The sequence below is a fragment of the Galleria mellonella genome, unplaced genomic scaffold, assembly GCF_026898425.1.
Source record: "Galleria mellonella isolate WM207_F2 unplaced genomic scaffold, CSIRO_AGI_GalMel_v1 utg173, whole genome shotgun sequence".
NCBI lineage: Eukaryota > Metazoa > Arthropoda > Insecta > Lepidoptera > Pyralidae > Galleria > Galleria mellonella.
This window is the reverse complement of record NW_026442016.1, coordinates 4,716,354-4,737,243: the sequence shown is the minus strand read 5'-3', so window position 1 is coordinate 4,737,243 and position 20,890 is coordinate 4,716,354. Positions and strand designations below refer to the sequence as shown.

At 30.7% G+C, this 20,890-nt stretch overlaps 1 protein-coding gene and 1 long non-coding RNA gene across 7 annotated transcripts; one reads left to right on the top strand and one right to left on the bottom strand.

The window, feature by feature from the left end:
- Positions 1-475: 475 nt before the first annotated feature.
- LOC113515525 (uncharacterized) lies at positions 476-7,820 on the bottom strand. The gene is made up of 7 exons (XM_026899771.3): positions 7,632-7,820; positions 6,753-6,866; positions 3,798-3,912; positions 3,027-3,149; positions 1,991-2,083; positions 1,374-1,440; positions 476-617 (listed from the first exon to the last, which is right to left on the bottom strand). The coding sequence occupies exons 1-7, from the start codon at positions 7,696-7,698 to the stop codon at positions 534-536; spliced, it is 663 nt and encodes a 220-aa protein (XP_026755572.1). The 5' UTR covers positions 7,699-7,820; the 3' UTR covers positions 476-533.
- On the top strand, positions 3,835-12,590 carry LOC116413191 (uncharacterized). 6 transcript variants are annotated; one of them, XR_008252670.1, is made up of 6 exons: positions 7,909-8,008; positions 9,357-9,581; positions 10,301-10,367; positions 11,029-11,157; positions 11,798-11,848; positions 11,914-12,590. It is a non-coding gene; the product is annotated as an uncharacterized LOC116413191 (long non-coding RNA). The 6 variants fall into 6 exon arrangements; XR_008252669.1 differs by lacking the exon at positions 7,909-8,008 and adding an exon at positions 3,835-3,972 and having other exon boundaries at positions 11,798-12,590; XR_008252665.1 differs by having other exon boundaries at positions 7,910-8,008; positions 11,798-12,590.
- Positions 12,591-20,890: the final 8,300 nt, after the last annotated feature.

The following is a 20,890-nucleotide window of genomic DNA, read 5'->3' as shown; positions in this document are numbered from 1 at the left end:
ACAATAGATCTCATTCTGAAGTGTCATATCTTTAAAATTATCTCTTAACCTAATATTTTAATTTGATAATTTCGCGAAATTACAATTTTATGGACCATCATAAATTAAAATTATTATAATTTTGACTTAAGTCTATTAGAAAATTAATTCATATTAGTCCTTATAATAAGGATTTCACTGTAATATCAATTTTAAATTTTATTGTTAGAGATAGGCTTAGAGAAATGGCAACTCAGAAACGATCTCAATATTAAAAAAAAATCTAATTATTTAATATATTTTGACCCAAATCCACTACTTATTAAAATATTTCATACGATGTATATAATTTTTATGTATACCTTATATTAGTATAGTTCTTACATTGCTTTTGATTATGTCGCTTTAAAATTAATTTTGCACGGCAGATTCTTTTAAAAGTGTGATTACTATTAAATAATTATATATATTTAATAATATAAAATAATAAATGATCCTATTTTTTAATCCAATTTTAATTATAATTATCACAGGCATACATTAATTCTGTATATTCAGACGTGTACTGTTGTATTTTGATTATCTTCATTTTTGTTTTCTGGTGAATAAGGCGGAGGAGGCATGCTAAGATCGTGTATCTGAAAATATTATAAAATATTAATAAGTGAAACAAAAGACATATGGTCATGATTATAACCTTTTGTAATTAGTAAGAGGCATTTGTCGATTTGTAATAGTTGTATATGCGAATGCAACGTTGGAGGGGGGAGCCTACCGCTGTTACTCGGGTGAACATTATATGTTATCGGTATTTTTCATCTCCGAAGTTAGTCGGAAATTGAAATTGACATAAAATTTTTGATGTCCCCGAGATTTAAACTTAAATGCTGCGAAAGTTATGAAATAGGTAATTATGGTAAGACTAATTGTAATACATCTGAGGGCCGGACGCGGAATATGAACACACGGTTAGCATACGATTTTTCATATAAATAGAATAGAGGTAGAAAGTTGACAAAACTTTAGGTCTAAGTTATCATGGCACGCCCCTCTAACTTTTTATTTCAATGTATATGACTATATACAGACATGGTGCTCTGTTTGTTTCTGACGAAAAGTTTTCAGTTGCGGTCCCGCCAGAGGAGTATTATATTCCTTGTGAAATCTTGTGAATATTGTTTATCTACAACAATTTTCAAATTTTCACTTCATAATTACATTTCTAATTTGTCAAAGGTTGCTGGGAGAGTATGCTATTTCGCATTAAGTCCATGTTTTGTACTAGACTTTTCTTTATAATGTGGTTAATAAAGAATTTAAGAATGATATATTTGTCTGCAATATTAAGTATATACCTAAATTGTAAAATTAGGTTGTTCGATTTTAATACTTACAAAACCATCGCTGATATAATTAATACTCGGATACTGTACGGATTCAGAAGGTGCCGTGCTGGAATATCTGAAATTAATTTACGATAATTAAAATAAGTTTTTTTTTTACAACTGATCGACATATAAACACCTCTCAGGTGAGATTTTGTGAAATTTAGAATAACAAACGAGCTGTTGGTCTATCTCTTGGAAAGTGGTAACCGTCGCCTATGGACACGAACAGTATCATGGCCATAATAGAATACGAGTATATTGTGTTGCGTATGGCACTCCTTATGCGTTGCCATTTCTGAGGATTAAGGTTTTATTACTTTTACCCTATAATTTCACTGCCATACCTAAACACCTCCTTCAAACCGAAACACAACTTTGTAAATACCACTGCTTCATGGGAGAAACATGTATGAGACAGAGGTACTCAAGCAATCAATATTTGTACAAAATCTCCCTCTGGTAAAGTTTTTAGTAGTTGCGGCATTGATGAGTCAGTTCGTAAGAAAATTTTATAATATAGTATAGAAACAGATTTTAATCGTCAAGTTTATAATCTATAAATATATTTTATGTATATATAAATATATACCTAATTGTGATTATAATGTTATTATTGCTTTTACCTTGGTGGAGCATCCCTTAATCTTTCTTCTACATAAATTTGTAAACTTCCTATAGACAATCGGCTATCATAGGGAGAATTACTACCGATTGGTCTGGAATCAAAATTTATAAGATGCCTATTAAAAACTAAACTTTAAACTTTTAGTAGAAATATGTCATGACAAATAAGCTAAAAGCCCACCTAATGGAAAGTAGTACTGTTGCCTATAGATACGAACGGTACCATGGATATAACAGAATACATACCATGTCGCCCATAATACCCTTCATTCGTTACCATTCCTGAGGACTAAGGTGATATACTTTTGTACCTTGTAATTTCATTGCCATATCCCACCCTTCAAATCGAAAGACAGTCAGGCAAACACAACCGCTTCACGATAGAAATACGAATGGGACAGAGGCAGCCAAATAGACGACTTTTGTACAGTTTTCCTCTGGTAACTGAGACTAGGAATATCGACAGCCCGTCGAATGCATTCATTACCTATAGATATGTAGTAGTTATCATTCTAAGGACGATATTATACCTCTTTACTCTGTAATATTACTGTTAATCATTCAAATCGAAAGACAGTTATGTAAGCTTAAGTGCTCGAGGACGGTAACAAGATCGACAAAAGCTTTGTGTATAGATTAAGGATAGTATCTGGCATTCTATTTCTAAGCTTTTGTGCAATGTTTCTCTTTAGTAAACTAAGCTCTAGTAAAATAAGATCTCCAACTTTACAACATATTCTCATTATTTGATTTAATATTTATTTACTTTATTATTATTATATTTTTATTGAAGATAATTACTTACGCTTAAATGTTTTGTTCTCTTTTTATTAGGTTTCGATTATTAATTATTACTATTATTAGGCTATAAGCTATTCATGTCACTTGACGGTCGAAAACCATATTAAAATTCGTTATATAGTTTAAAATATCTAAGCGTATGGACGGCGGAAAGCAACTTTGTTTTATACTATGTACAGATAGAGAATAACCTGAAACGTAGTTTCTATATTAACATTGTTTACGAGTACATACCTTATGTTCGTTGCTGCGCACAATTTAAAAAGTAATATGAATGTTGCAATAATTCCGAGTATGAGAGTAGTTCCCATGATTATCTGTGTTGATGAAACTATTAGCATTTGGTCAAAGGTATCTCTGAAATAGTAACAACAAAATTAAATGTTTTAAGTATCTTTTATATGAAAATTTAGGTAGTGTACCTATTTGGTAATTAATCATGAGTAGTTCAAACAAATCTTTGGGATCTGTTGGAAGGAATGCAACATCAGAAGTTTTTTAAATTTAAAGTATACAGACTAAAATTGAAATCTTATGTAAAACTGAACATTTTCTCCAGTTCTATTGAAAGAAACAGCGAGTCAAACAACGCTAAAAATTCATGACTCCGCAACTTGGGACTTAACATTTTTTATCGTTTCTTATTTATTTTTCCTTTACTCTTTACGTACTTACCTATCCATATCTTAAATTACACTACGTATCCTTATGTGAATATTTTATTGTAATAACTATTGGTTTAGCTTACGTGTAATTAGATCGAAAAAGCTCGACCAGTTTCGGAATCATATCGTTATCCTTAGTTATGAGCGACTGTGACGTGAGCTTATGTGAATAGTTATGTAATTAATTATTACTGTACATTAATGCCTATTCTGCAGCAATCCCTAACAATGTGTTATGGACAAGATAACAACCATAATCTTTAATATGATTAATTATGTATAACTATCAAGTTTAGTTAATAAATTTTGATAAAATGAGTGAGCAAGGTTAAAAATGTACCGGCAGATCCAGTCACCAAATGAATTGTAGCAGGGCTGACATACACCATGCCAACAGTGAAGACTGTCACTTCCTGGATGACTGCAGCACATACCAAAACATTTGTCACCCAAACCTGGAAATGTATTCAATTGAATTCTTAAGTACAGTTAAAGGCTTTTCTGTCACGAAGCAGGTGAGTTTGTAAAGCTGTGTCAGTTTTTAAGGTGAGATATAGCAATGAAATTACAGGTTACGGAGCGATAATCTTCAGGAATGTTCTCAGGAATATCATAGTCCTCAGGAATGGCAACATATGGGTTATCAAGGGCGTCACAATATATTTAATGACGCCATGGTACTTTTTTTAATGGATAATAATGGAATGACAACCCTGCCTGTGCTAATGGTATAAGCTGGCAGGGCACCAGTGAGGGATGATAAGTGAGAATAAAAAGGCAGGTCTGTTAGCCTATCGTGATGAATTCACCTGGAATTCAGCACGATGGTTTCCAGGGGGACAGCATGGAGGTCGACTTGGTTAGACATATTGCTAGCAATGGGAGTGGTTGAGAGAGTAGTCCACATTACCAGCAATTCCTTCCCCCATGTTCATGGTACTGGTTATTTGTAGAAGATGTTCTTGTTTCTGCCGTGAAGTAGTTGTATTGTGTTCAGGTATGTAGAGAAAACCAAGTGCAAAAGGCTACTGTTCGCCTTAACATACTTATCTTTAAATTATTTATTTTCACATTTTAAATGTACACACACACACCAAAGCTGGAGAATGTTCTCTTGGTTCACTCTAATCACAACAAAATGATTTGGGTTCGAGGTCTTATTTATATCCATATATTATATATTATCTTATTTATATATTTACCAGAGGGAGACTTAGTACAAAAGTCGTCTGCTTTGACACCTCTGTCCCATTCGTGTTTCTACCGTGAAGCAGTTGTATTTGCATGGGTGTGTTTCGGTTTGTTTTTTTTTCGGTTTGGGATATGACAGTAAATTTACAGGGTTCAGAGGCATAATACCTTAGTCCTCAGAAATGACAACGCATGAGTAGTATCATGGGCGACACAGTATATTCGTACTCTGTTATGTCCTTGGAACTGTTCATGTCTATAGGCGATGGTTACCACTCAGTTGGACCATCAGCTTGTTTGTCAATCTAAGTTGCATAAAAAATTACTATCAGAAAAACTGGCAATTCTTTCAATAAGAAGCCTTTTTGGTTTGCATTCCTATAAAAATGTAGAGTTGTAACGTGTAGTTTGGTTTATAAGTGATTTTGGTCTAGCTGCACAAAAAATAAATAATCATATTTATTATAAAATACTCGACCTTTCTCAATTAACGTCGGTAAGATAGTATTTAATTACATTAGGTATTTTCTATTATCACTGTTACCGGTTGGCCTTCACCTGAATCGTCAAGGAGATGAACACGTTCACGTCTGAAATACCTAATTGTGCTTATTTATTAAATGTGTATACGAGTATGTACTAGTTGCATGTCGCGGCTTCACTCGCGTGAACTAGTATATAAAATATCTTGTGTGCCAAATTAGGATATAACCTACCTGTGTACTAAATTTCATTCAAATCCCTTCAGTAGTTTTTGCATGAAAAAGTAACAAACATTTATCCATCCATCCATAATTACAGACTTTCTTTTTTATTAATAGGATGTTAAGCTATGAGCTAACACTAAATCTTGTTTGATACTAATATAATATAATGTTTAATTGCAATTTATCGATATAAGAGATATTTTAGAAAAGAATATTCTTATATTTTTTTTTTGGAATAGAAACCAAAACAAATACATTTTAGAATATTTCTTTGTCTATCTCATTATCATCATCGGTGTGTATCCGCATTCAACTTGAGACAATAGCAAAAGCTATGCACAATTGTGATTTTGAAAGTGTAATTTTAAATCTAGTATATGTTTTCTGGTATTTATACGTCATTTACAAGTTACTCGTACTTATTTCTAAAATTCACATAAACAAAGTTTTTAATTTTTTTTATTAGAAAGAAGTTTATCAGGTAAAAGTTATAAAAACAAATAAGAATAATAGTAAGAAACTTTAATAAATATTTGTTTCAGGATCATTTATTTACATACTAATTGATATTTATTACTTCATTGGAATATTTAAATATAATATTTATAATGTTTTAAACTTACATCATGGTTGTTTACAATTTCACACATTTTATGAACGAGTTATTTACCGTGATTATTATTATATTTGTCAGCTCTCTCGTTTATAAAAGGTGTAATGTAATATATATTATGAATTAGATTTCTTATTTTTCCTCTGCTACTTTGATTTTTATTTTGTGTTAGTGTGCTAATAATTACGTGAATACGTGAATATTTTTGTATGTTCTTCTCTTTGTGTAATTATACCAGGCTCCGTAGACTCACTGTTGTTTTTTTTTAATTCTAATGAAATCCACCCTTCATTATTATGATCATCACATCAGCCATTATCTATCCACTACTGAACATCGTCTCTATTGCCTCGTCCATAAACTGCCACAAGGAACGTTCCAAGCCACTTGCACCCACTGACTCTATGCAGTGCATTTAAGATTTAGATCGATATAAAAGTATGAATGAAATCGTAACAAAGTTATAATATGGGACCAACACTATTGATGGAAAGAAGAATTATCAGAATTGGTTCGGAATTGGCAGAAATATCGCGTGAGATAGCAAATCATATAATAGTACAAGTGGTTCGAGAAGCTCTGTCTTTTTTGAAGTTTTGTGGTAAAATAGAAATTCAATTATTGTGTTTAAATTCAAACGAGTTGCAGTAAATTTATCTATAATAAAACAAATAATTCTAAATATATATCTATATCAGATAAAAGCTATTTGAGATATTTATTGGCTGTATATTGTAGATACTAATTTGTTTACATTTATTTATCATGAATTTCGAGGTATTACCTGGACATTTTACGCAGGCTGTTTGTAATGGATTTGGCAAATATCCATCGGTGCAGTAACATTGTCCTTTAATGCATACATACTCTTCACCAACGCAGTTCGGGTTACATTCATCTGAAAAGCATGCAAATTAAAGTTTAATCCTATTAATATAATAAATGCGAAAGTATGTAACAATTGATGGATAGATGGATGTTCGTTACTCTTTCACGCAAATTGTACTGAACGGACTGGAATAATAGTTGCTACACAGGAATGATATATTCTATCTTAGTACATAAAACTCTTTATGAACTAATTCACGAGGGAGAAGTCTTGGGGTATAGGTAGTAATATTATATATCTGAAATAAACAAACCCATTGTTTAAATTACCTCTTGGTGCTTGAACGACTTAATTAATCGTTATCAAATTTGGTACACTATATCTACACGTAGCATTTGAGATGAAGAAGATTATAGTTTACTTTTTTCCCAAAGATATACCATATAGGTGAACGAAGTCGGGGTTTAATACTAGATTTTTTTAAAAGAAACTAAGACGAAAACTATACCATTTACTCTAATGTAATATGATCCTAATAGAGTCACACGTGCCTGAATTCGAGTTCACATCTTCGTGAAATTGAATTTAGGCACTATCTATACATAACTGTACATTGTAGTTACTTATAAATATGTCGTGAATAGAATTTGTAAAGTAAAATTATGAAGTTTGTTCCAGATCAGTTAACGTAGTAATATTTACAAGAAAAGATTTAGAAAATGGTTCGAAAATTGTTTGTGGACGAGTATTTACTATATTTTGTAGCAATCTTTCCTAACGATTAACCTAAAAATTTCTTTTAGAAAGATTTTAAAAAGCTATTGTGTAAATTACCTTCATATTCACTAGGATGAGCACACACTAGCACGAATAAACAAGAAAACGTAACCCAATACAACATATTGACTATTATTCACGATTACATTGTGTTAATTTGAAGGGAATTTGTTGTAATACACGCAACATGTTGATACAACAAGTGCTACATCGGGCGCATTTTCCATAAAACACTGCGATAAGTTATCAGTGATCTTTTGTTGTAGTATGATAGGAACGCCGCTACTATATATATATCTACTACCTACGTACCTATATAAAATTTTATGACAGTATTAAAGTATAATATAAAGGTTTGTCATCACAATTTGACGCAGTATTCGAAAAATACATTGAGCTAAGTTTCTGAAGTGAAATTGAATCCGAATTTAAGAGTAGGTATCGCTAGTATAATTAAGGTAATTCACGTAGGTATTGTAACCTTGTTTTATATGTGGTAAGATACTTGAAGTATTATATTCTATTTAATAATTTAGTAACTAGGCAAATATTATTAAGATAATTTTCTATTTTCTAACTCCCAATGTGATCTTTATAAGAATAATATAGCACTATAGTCTTTAATGATTGATCCGTCTAGACATATGTATATATTTCTAGGTTAACATATTGATAACATCTACTCTCATCAAAAACATAAATGAAATGAAAAAAAAAGTCAAGTTCAATATTAAGAATATGCGCAGTTTTCGACTTCACAGACAAAAGAATTGAACTCTAAATGGGTGCTAAGTTCTGTAGATAATTCTGATATTTATAAGAATGTAAACATTCTGAAATAAGTTTAAACACAATTATTTGTTCTTTTTTTTTTTCTTTTACAATAATGTTTTTTATTAAAAAATATAAGTTTTAAATTTGAGCAGTCGAATTATTTACATAAAGCAGATAACTTAGGATAAATTAAAGCTCAAGATTTGTTTTGGATAGTTAACTAATGGTATGTAAGTAATTGTTTATATATTAACTAATTAAGTCAAATCTTGAGCTTTATACGACCGCAAAAATCCATTCGTAGGCGATTGTACTGTACTACTATAGAATTTCGACGACTATAATGATAAATTGTATTATATTGTAAAATTTTTATTCTAGACAATTTACATTGGATAATAATAAATTATTATTAATTATACGTAACTATAAGAAAAATATTGCGTAACACGTATTTTGCCCGACATTTGCATCTTCACGAATTACACACGAAGTAGAGGAGAGTCTATCGCCCTCTCTAGATTTAGTTTGTTAACAGAGTTTTTCTTCAGCATAGAGTGATTCGGAAATTTAAATTAATATTATTAGTTTATTTATTTAGAGTTAGGTTTATGATCTCCATCTCAGTCAATCAGTAATGAAAACACTGATTTTCAATAGACTTTAAAAAGAAAAAGCTTTTCAATTTGGTTGGAAGTTCAGTCCGGACTTGCGACTATTACAATAAATCTTTGTCTCGGGGTGAAGTACTGTTTCGCTCTATTGAGCACCCTGAGCATTTTGGATGTCAGCCTGACCCTATATTCAATTACTCTAGAACTCGACAATGCTGGAAATGTCGACACCGGATCGATGATCAAGAATTTTAATAGTTTTGGAGACGGTAACAGATGTAATTGTAAAGGGTGTTTATAGCGGTGAATGCGTAAGCTTGTGTCTTAGACTTAAATTAGACTAAGTGTGGTTGTCCTCAATAGGAGACGCTAGCAAGAGTACTCTCGATTTCAGGTATCAGTACAACGGAGCGAGGGATATATGCATGGCCTATATAATATGCATTCCCGGTACTATCATCTGTATAAATGTAAATATCGACCGAAGCCAACAAATCATTAATATGCAGTTATAGTGTTGACACAGCCTTGCGAGACACCAGCATTGATGTCCATGCTGTCGGAGCTGACGGTTGTTGCTCCGACTACGATTTTAATGCATCTGCCGGACAGAAAACAGGTGATCCATTTTTCTCTCATTCTCCAGGAAGTTCGTATGAGACAGGGTTGTCTACTACCTCTTACGGGACGCAGGTGCAGGCCTCGAGTTGTAAAGTTATTGCTCGAGCATACTGCGAGAGCCTACCGCTCTCGCCTCAATTAGCTCGCCAATGGGCTAAGTCCGTGTCATTCTAAAATTACACTAGCTGTGGAAGTTCGTATGAGGGTAATTTCGATTGAAGATTAATATGCTTGATCCGATCGAAAGGTTTTATTAAATCTATGCCTATAACTAATGCCTAATTCTTACTTTCGACGGTTGAACAATGGTGTCAAAAACCATATTGGTGATTGCTTAACAAATCGTAATCCTCTAGGTACCTATGGAGCTGCGTATTGATTACACGCTCGATCGATTTTTTTTATACAACTTAGAATGGCAAACAAGCTGACGGCCCACCTGATGGAAAGTGGTAACCGTCGCCTATAGACATGAACTGTACCATGAACATAACAGAGTATACTATTTCGCCCATAATACCCTCCATGCGTTGCCATTCCTAAGGACTCAGGTGTTATTCCTCTGTACCCTGTACATTCACGACATATCCCGCCCTTCAAACCGAAACACAGCCATGCAAACACAACTGCTTTACGGTTGAAACACGAATGGGACAGAGGAACCCAAGCAAACGACTTTTGTACTAAGTCTCCCTCTATCTCCCTTTTTACGCACAGGGTGTTCGAGGGTGGTCTTCCAGTTGGACGGAAATCATCCTGTGGAGTATGATAGTGCAAAAGATATGTAAGTACAGGACATAACTTAGGAGCACATTGCTTTAATACTAATGCCAGTATGTCGTCTTGCCCATTCGACGTACTGAATTTAATAGATAACAATTCCCACCGGATTCTCCGTTGTGATATGGAATTCTCGCATCATGAAGTGGTAGTTGGTATAGTATCTCTAACATCTGAGGCCGAGTTCAAAGGAATTACTCAGCAAATCAGCTTTCTTTTTTGCGCTGATCCCCAAGTTACTATTTGGCTTCCGTAAGTAAATTGGAGGTAAAGACGATTATCTAAAGTTGTTTTCAGCAGCTTTAGCTAGCAACTAGAGAACAGGACTTCTAGAGGGTTGACGATCACCAATTTGGTCAATGAAAACGAATTTATCCCTAGCAATAACTATTGAGCCTTGTTTAGTTTTCGCCTCGTATCAGAAGCATCAGTATCATTTAGATATTATTTGTTAGTATTTACTCGCAATTTTGTCTTTGTATGTATATGAATATTCATTGGGATAAAAAATATAGGGGATGAAATATGACATATTAAATAAAACTAACTTAATTTAAAGCTAATGGCCATTTAATAATTTTTTTTATCTTTTATCACTGATAAAGTTTGATATACAAATTTGTCAAATTCTATAATATAGATTTAATCTTATCTCCTTTTTGTAGCAATAATATGAATCCGAATCCGAGTGACCGAGTAAAAGAATTCGAGTGAATTAATAGAAAGTTCTCGTTATCTAAGCAAAAATGAACTGAAGCAATCACATTTAGTGCGAAGAGATTTCCTTTTACCAAGTAAGTACGAGTGGTCCGATTCAATTTGTCAAACGTTCTCAAAGGAGGCATTGTGTCTGCCATGGGGCCATTTTAAGGGATTACTGATCAACTTCTTATTCTGTAATGAACTGTAAATACTACCTGTATTTACAATTGAAAAAAAAAATACTAATTATTTTAGTAATTTATCATTTATTGAACTTCAACAAGTACCTAAAATGAGTTTTAAAATTACAATTGTCATATAGTTGTAATAGCCTGTACATGGAGTTTTTGAAGTAGACACAAATTAGTCTTGTATTTTTTACTCTATGGGGGCAATGGGTTACAGGGAGTACGAGTATAATTTTAGTGATTACCATGAATCGCTTTTATTCAGATTTATTGTTAATCAACACGAGAAGAAAATTTTCAGTTGCATGCATTGAACGGATAATTATTACCTTCTTGTTCGGAAGTCGCTTAGACAGAATCTACAAAAAATAACTTGTGTTTGTTCAGGTATGACGTTATTAAAGCCATTGAACTCATTACACGGTCATCTTGTTATGAATTAGGTATTATTTTCCATTATAGTGAAATAGAATATGATAGATAGTCTGAATAAAGTAACCAAGTGTAGATGAAAATGGAATGATAACCTCGTCTACGCTTATAGGCTACGCGCGTTGGCGGAGTATGAATGAAAGATGGACGAAGTTGAAGTCGGGTAAGTCGCTTCATTGTGATTAATTCACAAGGAATTCATAAAGGGTTAACTAAGATAATTTTCAGGGAAAATGCGTGGAGGTCAATCTGAACGGGGTATATTATGCTAGCAATTGGGCTGCTAGTCCTCATTACTAAATATCTTCTGCCTCCTGCAAGTACAGAATAGGTATCTAACCACTATATGTATAATAATTACCAATTAAACTTTTCCTTTGTATTTTAAAATAAAGAACTTGGATGGTTTTAATATTCTGATTTATAACACTTGCCTATTAAATCCTTGCAATGATTAGGCTGGTGATACAAGTATAACAGGGGAAAAATCTACTAAATCATTACTATTACGCTTGGAACAAAGTATTCTCAATGTTAGTACTATAACATATTCCAATAGGTAATAAATATATTTATATATTTTTTACTGTAATAATTTTGCTTCCAAATAGTATAATGTGTAATAATAATTTTTTGCATAATTATACATTAATCAGCTACCTACTACGTAAAAGATATTTATAAATAAAGCACATAAATAATGGTAATGAAATGGTGTTATGTAATATCTGTTATAATTCATACACGTACGAATATTAATGTTCGGTCTCATAAAATGAGTAAGTAATGTATCTTATTCAAAGAAAAGAGATAATTCAATAAAATATTTTTCTTATACGAATATATGTTTGTTAAACTATGTACATAAGCTCTGTCTGTTAAATATAGAAATATGCGAAATGAAATGTTAAGGCATTTTTATTTTTTGTATTAAAAATTTGGTACGGTAAATATTAATTTCCTCTAGTAAAAATATTGTTGTCTATATTTTGTTGTGTTAGTATCATCATAAGGTGCTTATTAAGATATAAAAATAATGACTCCAATTTAATTATCTTGTTAGTATTACATAAAATAATGGTGTTGCATGTAATTTTTTAAATAAATCTTCTCTTTATTTTAATGACATATTGCATGAATTTTACGTATTTTGTCGGATTGAGTTTATATGACGAAATTTATAAATAAAAATCTTTGAATATTTTCGTTATCGTTTCATACAATAATGAAATACGAGAATGCTCGCCTTGAATAAAATATGCAATTCTGAACATTTAACCTACTTCATTTCCAGCTTTGGTATTTTTTCCACTCTGTTTATAATAAAATATGAAAGCGTGGTATGTTGTTACGTTTGTTTCAAATAAAATATAAGTCCAACATCGATGTTCGTCTGCATATATATTATTTTACACATGTAGACATTTTAGTAAAGAAAACAGTATATGTAAATACTCGTACATAGTCAGGTATCCCACACAAACATATTGTTTGTATTAATTAAGTTAGTGCTCACATGAATTACTGTATAGGTCACAATTCATCGGGGAAAAAATATTTCATGTTGTGATATGATTCTGCTGGCTTAAGATTATTGTATACGCAGTTTATGCAGGGACCTATGTTCAGCAATGGATGGTAATACAATTATATGTAAATTATTTCAAAATCAGGTAAAAATGTGTATAAAATCATAGAAGTTACTCCTCTAAGTTCATTATTTCTATAGATCCTTAAATCTAAGTAATTACAAACCAAAATCCTTTACCAAGTTAAAGTTATTAAGAGAAATATTATGACCAACGCGTGCGGTGATTCAGAAGATAATTAACCTGGATCCGATTAGGATTATTCTCAAAACAATCATAATACGAGAAAACGGCTCGAGGTTCCGCAAATGGAAATGTCAGCGTAATCCAAACAAACTACCGTCCTTACTGTGCTCCAAGCTATTTCGACCACATCGAATGAGCATTGTCAAATTTCTCTTGGTCATAATGAAACCTTTCGCTAAGTTTTTGAGCACATAGTTGTTTTAGTTCTACTTACTGTACAGGATGTCGCGAATAAGGATATACTTAGAAGATTTAAAAGACTCTAGACATTCTTGTCGTTACTGAAAGAATTAGTTTGAAAATTGAAGATGACAACATACAATTTTGCGTCTTAAATTTTAAATATTACAAAAGTACAGAATAAGTATCTACTGATTCATCATTTTATCTATTATTATGTTTTTTTAAGTATTGTTATTATTGTACTGAAATGTAATCGTCTGCCAGCTTTGTTAATATTAAAGTATAAATGCACATATTATGTATAGGTACGTACTCCTACCTAATACGTGTGTTTGCAATAGTTTGCATTATTGATTTATCGTATTTCATATATATATATATATATATATATATATATATATATATATATATATATATATATATATATAAATGATCTATGTGATGGTATGCCCAGCTCTATATCATCATCGTCATCATCATCTATTGCTACGCTTGGCAGGCGAGTTGCAACGGCAATTAGGCGTTTTGGTATTGTTTTAAGAAGGACGCTTCTGTTCATCCCTCGATCATAAGTTTCCCTAGTCGCCTTTTATGATACCCACGGGAAAGGAAAGGGTAGCCTATTCTATGCCGGGACCACTACCAGGTCTATATACTACTATTATTTCTTTCTTGTTTTATACAAATAGTGTAACAAATATGCCAAATGTTTATATATATTATACACAAAAGTTTTCTATCTTATTCCTTTGTATTGAAATATAGATAAAATTTAAAAGCGAAATGTAATTATAAGTAATTGTAAATACACTAGATAATTGTACTTAATAATAAATATGAGACCAAACTCAAGTCGGCGTCAACATCTTACTTTTTCTTTATGACCAACTTGACACTTTTGTCTAAAGAAAAGTTTTATCAAATTCTATTAGAGAACTCATTTATATTCAAAGAAAATGTCCGAGCTGGATGATATTTCTGGTAGAAGAAAGATTATTTGAAATATGCGGGATGGATTATATAAAAGAAAGATCACGGATTTTATTCATTCGTATGTTATTATTACTTATTATTACTTCTTTAAAAAATGTGTAGGAATATATGTACCTAATATAATATTTATTTAATGATGTAGATGCTGTTATCAAAGATACATATGATTATATACAGACATAGACTAGATAGGTATACTTATATTTAGGTACATTATATCGATGTTTCTGATACGTGACATATCTAATCAACGAGTTTTGATATTTTAGACAACATTTATTTTTGTAATCAGCGATCTAATAAATTAACATACGACTTCACCGTACATATGTATACTTCAATAGAATATATTACTAGGATTATTTCTATTCGACAAATACAGAAAAGTTTCACTGATATATAGATGTAGCAAGTATCATGCTTTTATAATTACCAATGTCCCGAACTTACGCGGTAGAGTGATAATCGCTTAAGTCGAATTTGTTTAAGTTTGAATATACTCGTAATTTTGCATATATTTATATATAATTATATGTGTAAAATTATAAACAGAAGTTATTTTATAACAGATAAAGAAATACTTCAAATTCAAATTTAACAAATCAAATTTTTTCGTGCAAAATTTTTTTGTTCCATGAAAATATGTTTTTTTTTGTTCTCTGTTTGTAGAAGTACGCTATTTATTGGAAGTAAGAAGTGATTGTTTTAATGTAATTTTTAGAGATGTCATTGCATGTTTATTTATAGTATATATAATCCACCGATTAGTCCTGTAAGTAAAGTTAAATATAGAAAAAAATATATGATCTTTTTTTGACATAGGCATCGACCAAGAATTAATTTCATGAAATTCCTAAGATAATGACAGATAACAGGTTCCGTTCCTATGTTAAAACATCCTAAATATTTGTATTTTTTTAAATTTTTTGATATTTGTTGCTTTGTTGTAAAAGAGGTAAGTTGAAATCAAAATTTATTATAAATATACATGTGGAATATATTTGATAGAATGAAAAAATCTATTCAAGGTTCTAGGGACATCGGTATTTCATATTTTTAACTTATAAATGACAAAAATTCTAAAAATAATAATTTAAGATTGTATGCAAAAAAAAAAAAAAACTCATTTGTGGCTAAACCAGTTAAATAAACAAAGATAAATTAATAATTACATTTATGAATATTTTAAACAAAAGGTGTTAACAAAACTTATTTTTTTCTTGTAATAAATTAAATTGATTTTTTCTCTGCAATAAATGAAATATCGGTGTTCCAATTATTTTATCCGTATTTATTAATATATGTATTCATCAATCTATTTAGATTGATGAAAACATATTTTTGTTATAAGTATCTGTATTTTACTTTATTGCCTTGGTAGAGATTACTCGTACTTACTAGAAAATTAATTGGACTAAGTTTTAAGTAGGTTTTAATGTTAACTTTTAATAAATAATTACATCATGTAAATTAGCTTAGATAAATAGGGATTGTTATGACAGTTGTCCTCGATAGCGTAGAATATGCAGCAACTACCCTAATAAAGTTTTGGTTGGGTAGCCCGATTGTACTTGCAGATGGTACCTGAATTTATGCAAACACTAGGCTAATCTCATCTAAATTTGCCTTGTCAAATGCCAAATACTGCGAATAAATAATATCGGTTTGGTATACTATAAATCCGTCCATTTAATTTTGTGCTCGAGGGAATCTCTACGAAAACTTTTCGAAAATATCTCTACGGACACTACGGTAATTAAAAAAGGGTGTGCAAAGGTTTCTTCAGAGTTGGCAACACGCACGTACCATTCTGGTGTGTCTGGGCTGTAGATATGTGTCATTTTTATGGTACAGAAAACAAATATTTACGGATCGATATTTGTGTGTAAGTTCCTAAATAGAAAAATTTGGAGAGTAAAATCCTATTTAATAAAGGATTATTGATAACAAGTAGGAAATCGGTATCTGCAACTATCCAAAGAGAAACTTTGCCAATATCGCTGTTAACTAAGTGACCATTTTGATTACGTAATATATTACAACTAGGTATAGCAAGGATTATAATGTATTTAAGTCACTAAATCCTTACTAATATTATAAATGTGAAAGTGAGTTTGTTATTTACCTTTAACGGTTGAACCAATTATAATGAAATATGGTATACAAGTTTCTCTGTATAAACTAGACATATTAAACCTAAAGCTTATTTTTTATATAAAAGAGATTATTCTAATGAAAATATAAACAAATTTAAAAAAAATTTTTGATTCGCTTATCTTTTGTTGACGTGTATATGAAATAAAAATTAACAAAGCGTATAATGAATTTCAAAGTACTATACATTTATTTTATAGTGTGTTTCCTTGTCATTAAAATAAAAATAAATATACAAAAGAAAATAAATAATAAGAAATGGTTGACGCGAAGCTTAAAGATTAGCTGCAATACAAAAAGAACACTACAATTTCAATAGTATAAAAATAAAATTACTAAAAACAAATTTACAATATATTCAAAAACTCTAAAGTACTGTTAGATACATTGTTTTCTCAACGTAATGAAAATAAAAAAAGGTCATAAATAAATGTAAAAATAAATATAAACCCGCCTGAAAAATTATTAAATATATAACAAGTATTATACAAAATAATGATAATATAAATATTATACGCTATGAAAACCAAGACCTTACAAATCCTAATGATATTGCTAGAGCCTTCAATAAACGTTTTGTATATTTGAACTCAGACAAAAGTTCACCAGGTATAAATGTCGCAACAGACGAAAGACTAAAACTTAGACTAAATAGAGAGATATATAAATGTTAAACTTGATATATTTAAAATATATGGAATATGAAGTAAAAAAAAAAACAAATAAAATATCTACAAGAGTAAGAAAATCTTGCATAGATAACTCCTATGCTAACGTACCTGATAAACTTATCATTTGAACAAGAATGTTACCCAGATATGTAAAAATATTCTGTAGTAAAGCCTTTGTATAAAAAAGGAGACAAAGGTTAAATAAATAACTACTGACCGATAACTTTCATACCGATGATATCCAAAATATTTGGGAAATGTATGTTATCACAACTTACAAATTATGTATTTCTACGATATCTTAAATAATGTACCTTTATCGGTTTCGAAAAAATAAGTCGACTATATTAGCTATTTACTTTAACGGACATTTTAAAAAATACAGATGAAAAAATTTACTACTGCTTTATTTTTTGACCTCAGTAAAGCTTTTGACTATGTTTCTCAAGACATTTTAATTAGAAAATTAAATGTCATAGGTATAAGAGGCTTAGCTCTTTAGTGAAACTTGTCGTACTAAAAAGTAGATAGTAAATAGTTGTAATAATGAGACTGATCTGAATCTGATTATGCATATAATAAATCAGGGATTCCACATGCAACATTTTTGGTCCATTTTTATTTTTAATATATATTAATAATATTATAAATATAACGAAACATAAATGTGTATCTATTATTTGAAAAAAAATAGGAGGAGCAAATCACAAACAATTTTTAGGTGTTCTTATAGACAAAGACATTAACTGACATATAAAAATGAAAAAAGTATGTAATTAATTAAACAGTTTTATGTATGCCTTAAAATAAATAAAAAATGGAATTTAAAAACAGCTATTACCGCATATCACGTATAAGTTGTGCCTGTCATTAGAGACGGGCTAATTTTCTAGTATAATAGTTCGAATGCAAAGAGAGTATTCATTGCACAGAAAAAATGTGTACGAGCTTAATGTGGCATGACACTTTATGAATCGTGCTGTGTATAAATGATCTATATTAAAAAAAAACTACTACTATTATCATCTCTTTATGTTTTCAATATTTGTAATTTTGTAAAACGCTACCTTTCTCTGTTTACATGTGCTACTGGATATAGAGTACCATCCTAGAACTACAACATTGCAATAAAATTGTATATGGACTTGTGTGAAAATATTTAATAAGTAATCTGACAATGTTAAGAATCTTGATATTAAATATTTTAAATAGCAATTGTATTACTGGCTTAATGTTAAATCATTTTATAGTATAGACGAATATCTGAACCATTAAAGCAATTAACAAGAATATATATTGAAGTAGTATGCGTATATCTAAGGTAACCATTTGTCAATTGCAATATTTTTTTATTATTAATGGTAATTTTGTATTTTATCTTATCCACCTAAATAATTATTTAAAGTATTTTAATAAATTTTTCATACCAGTATTTTGGTAAAACATGTAGCTCTAAGTATACACATCTGAATATCTATTGTAACCATGTTTAATGAAAATAAAGAATCTGAATTTGAATATTATTAGATTATCATATGATATCAGTCATTAACTGTTCGTCCTTATTTAGTAGCCTCTTACGACTTATTACATTATTTATCATTATATCATCAATTAATTATTATAATGAGAACATAGATCTTCCTCATTAAGGTAGGTTTTACTAGAAGTTGCCACGTTTGGCAGGCGAATTGGCAACTGCAATTAGGCTTAGGCATTATGCCTCCTTAGTCGCCTCTTAATACTTCCACGGGAAAGAGAGAGGTGGCCCATTCTATGCCGAGACTACACGGCAATTATTATATACTTAATGTATATCTCAAAAATGTTAAAATTATACCTATATTCAGTATTTATATATATTATTATAAAATATATTTACTAAATAAATAAAGTATTAATATTGGTAATATGGAAATACTTTGTTGACGCGATGTTAAACCTCGAACATTAGTCTTTGTTACTCTGTTTGTCGGTTTATCTGTTTAATTGTTTGTATTGGCGCATCATATGGTATCTACGTGGTCCTCACAGTATATTTATACAATGTCAATATCACATATATAGAATGAAATCAAAACCGTTAGTGCTACATAAAATTTCGAGTTTTCCATACTAACTTAATAGGTAGTATTGTTTTTTTTTAATAGATAATAATGAAATGGTAACCCCGTCCGCGTTAACGGCATATGCTGGCGGAGCACCTGTGACAGATGATAGGCGAGATTGAAAAGGCAGGTCAATTACCCCAGCGTTTCAAATACATCTGGAAATCAGCGCGATGGTTTCCATGGGAGACCACGTAGAGGTCGACTTGACAGGGTAAATTGCTTACTATGGCGCTGGTAGTCCGCGTTAATAACAATCCTTATCCCCTCCCCCCTCGTCCCAAAAGAGTTGTATATGTATAAAAACTAATGGTACAGATTTTCAATACGCTTGCAGAAATGTGGATGTGTGACGACAAATGCTTCTGAATATTCCATTAAGAATTATAGTCGTGTGCATATTTATTCTTACATATATTCTGTCAAAATTATCTAACAAATAGTTATAAATACTTTTTATATTTAATATTAACAACACAAATAGGTAATTGTGTCTTATTGGCTTAGACGTATTCCTTTTTATACCCACTAAATATTTTAAGTAATTATTTTACATTTAATTGACAGTTGACTAGTAGAGAAGCTATCAGGCATTAGGTTCGCCTTGTACACATATTTTATTGTATGCATATGAATAAATTAATAATATTAGTTGGATTCCTATTTATCAATTCTCATTATCTTGCCGAGATGTAGTTTGTATCGTCCCTCTTATACCTAAGCCCTCATTTCATTCGACTTCGCCCTTATTATGCAAACGAGTTCTAATCCAGCTTTGTAAAAGAGCTCGCAGTCAAACGGCATTGTAGAAATGTCCATAGCAAATATACTTTATACTTCGGCCCAATCACTTTAGAGGGGCAGAAAAAAAGATTAGATTTTCTCTCATTTGAAGCAGAACGTGACTCGCAATGGAAAGTGATGAAGAGATTGTTACGAGTAACAGAAGAGGTTCGGGCTATAATGTTCGTTATCTCTGTACGTGTTTTGAACGAGTTATTATTGTATCTATTGTTCCGCGAACAATTTATGACATTGCATTTATGAATGTTGTCTATAGAGATTAGTACAGGTACCGTCATCACGCAGATGTTCTTTTTCGACGAAAAGTATAAGGTATATAATATATATTTATATATACTCTGCATAAGTAAATTACGGCGAATTCCGGGATTCGGTTTCCAATTTCCTAATTTTCTCAAACCGATAACAAAAATCAATTGAACGACATTACCTTACGTAAAATCTCATTATACGGTAA